The 9,459-nt window shown below is 47.6% G+C and overlaps 1 protein-coding gene across 1 annotated transcript; it reads right to left on the bottom strand.

Moving 5' to 3' along the window:
• Window positions 1-1,081: 1,081 nt before the first annotated feature.
• RPS21 (ribosomal protein S21) lies at window positions 1,082-8,848 on the bottom strand. The gene is made up of 6 exons (XM_078856628.1): window positions 8,791-8,848; window positions 4,668-4,745; window positions 3,868-3,931; window positions 3,228-3,299; window positions 2,006-2,061; window positions 1,082-1,153 (listed from the first exon to the last, which is right to left on the bottom strand). Exons 2-6 carry the CDS (start codon window positions 4,715-4,717, stop codon window positions 1,144-1,146), a joined length of 252 nt encoding a protein of 83 aa, XP_078712754.1. The 5' UTR covers window positions 4,718-4,745; window positions 8,791-8,848; the 3' UTR covers window positions 1,082-1,143.
• Between the last annotated feature and the right edge of the window lie 611 nt (window positions 8,849-9,459).

Raw genomic sequence — 9,459 nt, 5'->3', positions numbered from 1 at the left:
GTGCACGGCCCCTGTTCTAACCCTCCGCGACAGGAGACAAAGATTCTCCACACCCCCCCAGACTCCGATATCCCAACGCTGGTGGAGTAACTGCCGGTGGCGAGCGCCAAACGAATGGCAACAACCACGAGCTGGATGGTTACAGCCAGCGCCACACCGGGTCGGTCGCCTTTCGTCTCCACCGACCACACCACGTGCTCGTCGACGCATTGCAGGCCCGGTGCAAGGTATTCGTCTCCGATGTTAAGCCGTGGCCAACTCACAACAGCGCCCATGTGGTCCACGTGTAAATCTGTGTCCATTTAACCGCGAGTGCTTTTCAGAAGTGCTGTGGATATGGAATCGGGCACAATTCACCCCCCCCCCCCGCTAGCAATGACGAATTACCGTCGACTCAATCGCACATCGGCTGGCCAAGCGAGCCCGATGCACGGCGACGTTGCGGCGAACACAACCACCAAATAACTTGGGATTCTTCAACACGCCATTTTGACGCGTGTGCGGCGAGCGTAGCAATCAATGGTGACGCATTAAGCCATCCATGGTCGCACCGCCCACTGTTACACGGGTGTCGATGGTGCGATGTGCACAACGAATTCGCCGGTGGCGGAATTCTCCCTGGATCTGCCAGCGAGATCGTCTCTCTCGTGGCCGTGTTCACTCATTTTCAGAGGGGGGGGGGGGGGCACTTTCACCGATATCAAGTGCGAGGGCTGCCACACATTTCAAAATATTGGGTGTGACGGCACGATGGGGGCGGCGTTTTGACATTTCGTGTATTTTCGGGGGCCGCGCACGTTCAAGGGCCGCACTAAAGGGCACCAGGGGCCCCCGCGGGCCTTGCGATGAACACTGCTCTAGGAGGAAGTGGCGGTTCCCGTTCGATTGCGACGGACTGGATGTGGTGGAACCCATCGGGCACACAGCCTTCTGGGTTGCGCATTCTTCAGCAGCATTGGTTAAATACAAGAAAACCGTGGAATGGTTTCGACATTCAGTGCCTTGTGAGCAGTCAGGGCTCGCTTTCATCAATGATTAATATCGTTATGAAAAGTTGAACAAAAACACCACCGGACAATGCTTTTCACTTCGAAAACGTTCGTTTTATTTTGCGACACATTTTCTCAGCCCGACGTCTTCGTCTCAAAAGGTCCTGGAAAGCGGAAAAAACAAGAGATTAACGGCGAAAATTGACGGATAATTCATTGCTTCCTGTGGTCTTAGCACGGTTGGCTACGTACAGTGCAAGAAGTTCAACAAACACACGTACCGGCTACGTACAGTGCGAGAAGTTCAACAAACACACGTACAACACAGAGGCAAGCCCTACACAAAACCAGCAGCTCTTGCAGCCGTGAACACCCTGCACCGATCTCTAGGTCACAGTGGGGATGTTCCGCAATCATCAGGCATTTGCAGCATGGAACATCACTTGTATTTGAATGGAGATGACTGGTAAACGTGGATGGTGGTGGTTTGGTGGTGGGGTGGTGGTGGTGGGGGGTGGTGGTGGGGTGGTGGTGGTGATTTGGTGGTGGGGTGGTGGTGGTTGGATGGTGGTGGGTCGCAAGGCCCGGGGGCTTTAAACCCTGTACTGCGAGCGTGTATCTGTCGCCATTTACGCGTGTATACAGTGCACATGTGTATAGCGCATCTAAGTAGAGTGTAAATGTGTGGAATGTCAGTGTGTACAGTCTGTACAAGCATTTCAATGTATGATATATCACACCTATATGTTTGTATGCCAGTGTAGCGTGTGGTGCTTAAATTGAACTTATTTCGCTTCATACTACCAACCCGTGGTAATCGAAAGTGCGAATGTTGCGATGTGTAATTTACATGCGCAGTGTAATGCTCAGTCATTGAACTGCAGAATACCCCACCCAGGTCTACAAGAGGGGGGGCCCCCGTCACTCTCGAGAACTATCGCAAGGCGCCGGGTCGCGTGCGTGCGCGTGTTGCCGTGCGAGACTGTGGCGGTGCTGGCGGGAGCTGTGGGTCGTACTTTGAGACGATGGAGTCTTCCTTCGCCAGCCGCAGGATGCAATCGTCAGACTCGCCCTGCAATGGGGGAACAAAAACACATTTTTTATATTGTTTGTCGTTTTCTTGTAAAAGCGCTTCATAGCTCATCGGATTTCTTCAGGATAAAGATTCCGATTTCAAATCACGCACAAGGATTCCGCAACGCTTGTCGACACGTGACATCACAGTGACGTCATCGGGGGGGGGGGGGGGTCCGCGGGAGTGGCAGTGCGAATCGTTTTAGCAGTGGTTTTTATACCGCTTAAGTTTTGGGCAACCCCTGTGATCAACGTGGCCGGTTTTCTACGCGGCAAGTTCCAAATTGCAATACAAAGGACCTCGAATTTTGTTCGTAACAGATCACCGTTACGAGAGTAATCATGCCTCCTCCGTTACAGATGGAAGGAGCCAATGCATTGATGCTTTCAACCGTTATTGGAAAGCGTTACCAATAAAAAACAACACGCATGAACTTGCATCTCTGCGTGTGCGAGGGCAGTTTCTCCTGCTGCTGTATGAACAGCATTCTGCAAAACACGGACACGACACTCTGCTACAACTACCACGGTGGCTGTTTACATGAACTTCACTTCCTCGATTAACTCCACCCACGCTGATAACTCGATATTCCAGATTGACGGTTTCATCTCATCCACGTTTGTGTTGAACCACCACACTGCAGGTCACAGCACTGCGGCGCCACGATCACGATACGTTAACTACCTCGCCTCGTATACAGGAGGGCGTGGGTTCGATCCCGATCCCGACCTCTGAATATTTTTGTATGTTCTCCCTGTGGTCGCGTGGATATTTCTCCGGGTCCTCCGGATTTTGCCTCCGCATTTTAGAAAGATATGTTGAGAGTATTTGGATGATATAAATTTATCTGAGCTCTCATTTGTGGCCAATTCACTTCTGAACAAGAGATAAATAGCTCAGTGAGCCTTACCTGGTAAAATAAAAATAGTTAAAAGTTTAGTTTCACATTCTGCTTGTTGCCTTGCACGGCTCCACTTTGGAATTCCCTCCCATCGTCTTTTTTAATTAATATTTTCCCACGTGCTCACAACCTTGCTCCGCTCAAGAAACGTGTTAAAACTCTGTTACACATTCATACAATGCTATTTGTTGCCCTTTTGGGCCGATGCTCAGCAATCACAATTCAAACAACAAAAAAACATCGAAGGACGGGATCTTTTTACCATCCTCCTGATGGGTCCGCAGAGAGCGTAGGTCTTGTACTGGCCGTTAAAACGGCCGGTGCTGGGGTCGACCTGAATGAAAGAGACAGATATAAAGAATCAAATCTGTTCAATCAAGAGATACGATGGGAGACCTGGAGGACGGATTACACAGCCGTCGCACCACGTCATGTCGCGGCACCCGACCGCGTGGCATATGATGTAATGCGCTCCTCCGATGAGCACGGTTGGCTATGTACGGTCCCGAAAGAAGTTCCACATACATCAATCCACGTGACCCCTGTTGTGGCACATGCTAGTTTTATCGTGTGGGCCAATAGACAATTCAGCTGCTGGCATAAGGTTTTGTTATCATGTCGTTTCGTCCCATTGTCATCTCCATTCTGCCATGTTTATCCTCATTTAAAATCACTAAATAGTGTGAATGCCATTTAATTTCAATTATTAAGTTTCGTTTGTTTTTTTCAATATGAAATTGTGGAATTCTGCGATGTTGTCTGCCGGCTGAGTCGCCATTGATAAAGAGCTTCTCAGCTCAATGGGCTTAACTCGGGAAACACTTCCGAGTCTGATAATAAAGTCCGACATCTCCTTGCCAGAGACGCAAATCTGAGCACAACCGCACATCCCCGGCTCTTACCTCCGCGATGTTCATCTGTACAGAAGCGTGGTCTTTGGCAGCGATGATGCGGTTGCTGGCCGAGCTGCGCAGAGCCACAACACAAAACAACAATTAGAAGAGATTTCAAACCATAAACTCGAACAAACGAGACTGTTGAACGTCACGTACGATGACAGCCATGTAGATTAACCCACAGCACTGCGCGCAATTCGATGAATTGCCACAATATGGCATCACTCCATTCAACAATTAACTACATCATTGGTACCGGCGCGTTTGTAAATATTTTGCACGTCCCGTCTTGTTACGTGCGATTAGCCTAACGAACACATTTGCACATCACGTGCTGTTACAGTTAGACTTGAGAACCCAGTTTAATCACTGGGTGGTGTTTAACACGGCATCAGGCCTGAGCCGTCATGCACCCCCCCCCCTCACACTTTTACCTTTAAATAGACAAATGGAAAAGTTGTGCAACCACGGCCAAGAAGTGTGTAGCATAATCAAGAGATCGGAGTGTATTTTCGAGGGGAGAGAAATACAAAGGTTGCCTGTGTAGCACACACAAGGCTGGAGGAAATGGTGTTAAACGAGCCCCTATTCAGGCATCTTCGTATCCCCAGTGTTGGTATCATGCACACTGCACCAGGTACTCATTGAAGACAGAGTTGACCTTGGCAAGCCTCGCGAACGGTTCACACAACTCGCCACCGACGTCAGCCGTGGTCCGGAATCGAACTCTCGTTACCGGTGCTCGGGCGCGAACCGTTGCGCCACTGTTCCCCACAACACAGCGACACGCGCGCACACATACGCACCATTTCCGCGGGACGTACAGGTCCACGAACTCGCCGGTGTCGTTCTGCATGTTGATGTTGTTGTTGTTGGGTCAGATCCTGTGACAAACAGATGCACATCAGCATCCGCAAATTTCATACCAAAATCTTGGCATTCAGGGAAATATTTCCCCAATTTAACGATTACACTGCAGTCACAATATGGAAGATGAGGTGATGACAAATTCTTAGGCTTACGTCCTTCATAGGGTCCATCTCATACAAGAATGAGACCAAGCTTTGTCTCTGCTTAACAAAGACTCGAGTGAGTGAATGAATGAGGCTGGCCCAAGCCATAGGAATGTGGAATTTAATCCACGCCAACAGACGAGCACCCTCCCAGCTCTCATTTGAACGAGAGGAACACTTCTGTTCGTTTTGAGCTATTCCTAAGCTTTCAATATAATGAAATAAATATTTACACGAAGCACTTCCGGTGAAGTTAATTTCATATTTTCCACCCATGATCATCCAATATAGCCCCACAGTTCTGCCGTTTGAGCTGTCAGAAGGGCCCCAGTCATGGAGACGAGAGTGCTCGTGACACGCAAGCTTTTCGCGACCAATATTATTCATAATAAATATTTTTTTGTGTTAAGAATGCGTAAATATAAATGTGTCGTTAACCCACCACCACCTGACACGGCCAATTAGTAAGGTTTGTCGGGTGAACAGAAAGTGCCAAGTCGTTACACCTTCAGAGAGAATTCTGCCAAATCGCCCAATGAATCTGGTTGTAATCACCAGCGAAACGTCATACTCAAATTGGAAATGTCGTGGGTTTACTCTCCTCCAACACACCGGTGCGCTGAAGTAGCAACTAAATTGTCACGTTTTGTTCACGCAACAAACATTACCAATTGGCTGCGTCAGGTGGAGGTGGGTTAAACATATTCACGCCATCTCACCCAAGAGCCCAACTTCCGCCAAAGGCAGGCCCCGAGATTCCCAAAGCAGCGAAGAATCGTCGCTTAAATGTACGCTGCTAGAGAACACTGCTCAATAATGCTCAGAATTTTTTTTTCCTGTCTGTTCATTATCTGGTCATTACTCACAATCTCCCACGATGGGCGTAATTGAATTTACGTTCACCTTCAAGCGCGCTAGAGAACCATTCGAGATAGCAATTGAGATAGCATCTTGATAGGGGCCATCCATTTAGTACGTACGCAAAAATCCGTCAAACTTTACCCCTCCACCCCTCCCTGTACACGCACGCGGACTTTTTATACCTCCCCCCCCCCCACCTGCGTACGTACGCCTGACGCACCACCCCCCCTCGAATCCTATAGAACGGCCGATATTTAGTCCACGCAGAAACGATCAAGGATTAATAATATTAACGTGTTTAAGCAGAGTCCACCGCCGGACTTTCTAACTAATTTGAAGGCCAATGTAGACAAACTATTATCGAGGCTTCACCCCCCCCCGCCCCCCGTTTCCTATGCGTACGTACATTGTCAGTAGACCCCCACATACGTAAGCGTAGGCATTTGGGTTAACACAGCCTCCCCCCTCCATGCGTATGTACTAAATGAATGGCCCCATAGAGCTATTGAAAGACTCATCACTAAAGTCTAAAACCACATCCCAGTGTTGGAAAACTGCTTAAACGAGGGACCAATTGTAACGGATTTTGAAGCCAATTCTTGCAAATTATTGCCAAGCATTAAAACGTCTCGAGCAATAATTTCCCAGAATTAGATTTAAATTGTCTCATTGTTTTTAAACGGGGAATGTGGTCATCTTTGCTCACGGAAGGGGGGTGTCTATAAGTCGATCTACTGATAGGAACACTAAAATCATATTCTACAAAACAGTACTAAATGTATACAGATTTTTTTTACCCTAAAAGTTCATGAGTTCAGTCATTAAACCCTGGCTGGGATTTGAACTTGTAAACTCCGGATTGTGCAGCCAAGTAGTGATGTTTTATTTAATAATCCTGAAAATGAAGCTTGTAAAATCCCCCACTCCAATTAACTGTACGATTCGTATTCGCAAATATAGAAAATATTATTTAAAAAATATATTTTTACCATGTCACTTTGTATTATCTTTTAAAATGTCAGTCCATGTCGCAATGTAATCTGACCATATTAGTATTCACGTCAAAGCATCGAATCTCACGGAAACGACGTTACCGTGAGAACCGTGTAGAACACTAACGCGAGTTTACACGTAATTTGAAAATGGTTGCAGTTTTTTTTACACTTTTAAGTACTTCCGTTTTAAAACTTGTGTGTGTAGCCCATCTCTGCTGTTTATAGGTCCGAGTACAATTGTGGATTTGTTACATTCCAATGGAGGTGGGACCGGTGCAGCCCTAGGACGGTCCCTGATTTCTTCCCACGAAGTTGGTACATATTTTATCGACCCTGGAGGGATGCTGATAACGGGGCTTGCTTTGACTAAATGTACGGTTTCGAAGCGTTAAAGGCTTCAATGGGCAGCGGCAATATTCCATTGGCATGTTAGCAGGATATACATTTTTTTCCCCGTTTGTCTTCGCGTCCTGTTTACATTCGCAATCTGCTCTTGGGCTCACGTATTTGTTCGTCATGTAGCCTTTATTCAGCACTGGACTGATAACGGGATTGTATTGTACACGATCATGAGTTTAGTTAAAAAGCATTCAACATATTCGTCAAAACCACTGCCTTAAAAGGAATCATTTAATAAATAACGTTTCCGGGCAAGGTCCCGCTTATTTTTTTCTAAGGGCCATTGCGCGAAACGTCGGCTAGAATGTTTTCCCTTTTAAGGCAGTGGCTTGATGCGTTGGATTTTTATGTGATTGCGCACCACTGCCAACGCAATAATCACCGAACACTTTCATTACAGTTGAGTTTTGCATTTCATTTGCATTTTTGTCAACTGCATGATGCACTTTTCCAGGTACTACTTGTACTGGTCTCGTTGAGCTCTCTCATAGATCTTACAATTGTCTACATCAATGATGAGGGAACGTGCGTTTCAGGCGAGAATGAACGTTATTAAGTTTATAAACGAGTGGTTAACCTAAACCCGCGTGACTACTTTTCATTGTTAAAGCCACATGTGACCGAGACGTTAAGGCTCTACATATTCCATACAATGGGTGAGCTCACCCCGAGATAAACATGCTCTGATAGTACATTGTCTTTTGGCGTTCCCTGGTCTGACACTGGTGACACTCTGGTGTAGGCCAATCAGTTTCAAACACAAGGCACACATTATTTATCAGAGCATGTTTGTGTGTATGTATGTTCACTACAAAAACGGTGTTAATGCAGACTTGATTCCTTGAAAAAGGTTTCTTTTGGGTGTTTGAACATACACCTGTTTTATTGCCAGAAAAAGGTGCAACACATTCTGCTGTTTTCACACTTCTCACTCAACCCGCTGCTTTAAAACTCAATTCACGTTAAACCCTTCCCTCTTATACCAACTTCGCCTCCATCATCTCCTTCCAACCCACTTCACGTTACCAAATCGTCAAAAAGAAAACTGCGCTTCGCCAAAGCGCAGTTCGTGGACTCTAGTCACAAAAGCGACGTTAAAGACCGCAAATTTGCGCGTAGTCCGCAAGTTACGCAAATCTTCAATAACAACAAAAGACGCTCAAGTGCGCTTTGCCCAAAAGCTCTCTCGCTTTCCTTAAATCCTTAAAAGTCCACCGCTGTAATCGCGAGCGCATTTCAATGCGACTCAAAGCGCACTTCGCACACATTCCCGTTTTGTTTTAAACGCAACGCCGTTCAAACGCACGCCGGGTGCTTTATTACAACGCAACTCTTTACTCCGTCGAAACCCGCAATATCTCTAAAGGTCACGCCAGGTCGACGTTAAAGACGCGAATCTCCCTCCCTCCCTCCCTCTCGTCTCATCTCGTCCGCTCGCCCCACGTGGCGGCACGCGAGGCGGAGGCCGCCATAGGCCTCGGGCCTAGTCCCGTGCCTCGGCGCAGCCCTCGCCGCCACCCAACGCCGCCGCCGCCGCCTCCGCGCCATTCCCCGCGCGAGTCTCGTAACGAGGAGGAGAGGGCGAGAAGCAAAAGAGGCGAGAGACGAGGAGAGACACAGACGAGCAGTCAAAGTGAGAACGGTGATGGCCCCACACTCACCGACGCCACAGAGCGAAGAGGAAGAAAGGGAGGGCGGGAAAGGCGGAAGCACCCTTTGACCCCCCCCACCACCACCACAGGCCCCTCCCCCCCTTACCCACAGCCCCCGCCCCCCTTACCAACAGCCCCTCCCCTTCTCCCACAACCCCTCCCCCCACCTCCTCTGCCATTCACTCGCCCAACCTCCGTCCACGATCGAAATGTAAATTTCTGAGTGATGTCATCCGGCTGTGGGGGAGGGGCTGGGGGAGTGTGGGGCGGGTGGACTTGGGGGGGGGGGCGTTATGATTATATGAGAATATTATTTGTTTCTTTCGGTTAAGTCACGTCTAAAGATAAAATAATAAATTAAATTAAATAATAGAATACGACGTTTCGATTGCAACACACGTCGTATTCTATTATTTAATTTAATTTATTATTTTATCTTTAGACGTGACTTAACCGAAAGAAACAAATAATAATTCCTGCAGTCACGAAAGTTCTAAAATTCCGGTTCTGAAATATGAGAATATTTCAGAACCGGAATATTGATTGATCCTGGAGGAATCCGATGAGCTGTGAAGCATTTTTCTTCACAGATGTTCAGTTGGGGCGTGTAAGAACGTTACGACAACACGAAAGGCCTTCAAAGGGTTTATTTCCTTCCCCAGCAGTTTGTTAAGGCTA

The sequence above is a fragment of the Lampetra fluviatilis genome, chromosome 5 (genome assembly GCF_964198595.1).
Source record: "Lampetra fluviatilis chromosome 5, kcLamFluv1.1, whole genome shotgun sequence".
Taxonomy (NCBI): Eukaryota; Metazoa; Chordata; class Hyperoartia; order Petromyzontiformes; family Petromyzontidae; genus Lampetra; species Lampetra fluviatilis.
Note: the sequence above shows the minus strand (reverse complement) of the source record. Positions and strands in the feature narration are given on the sequence as shown.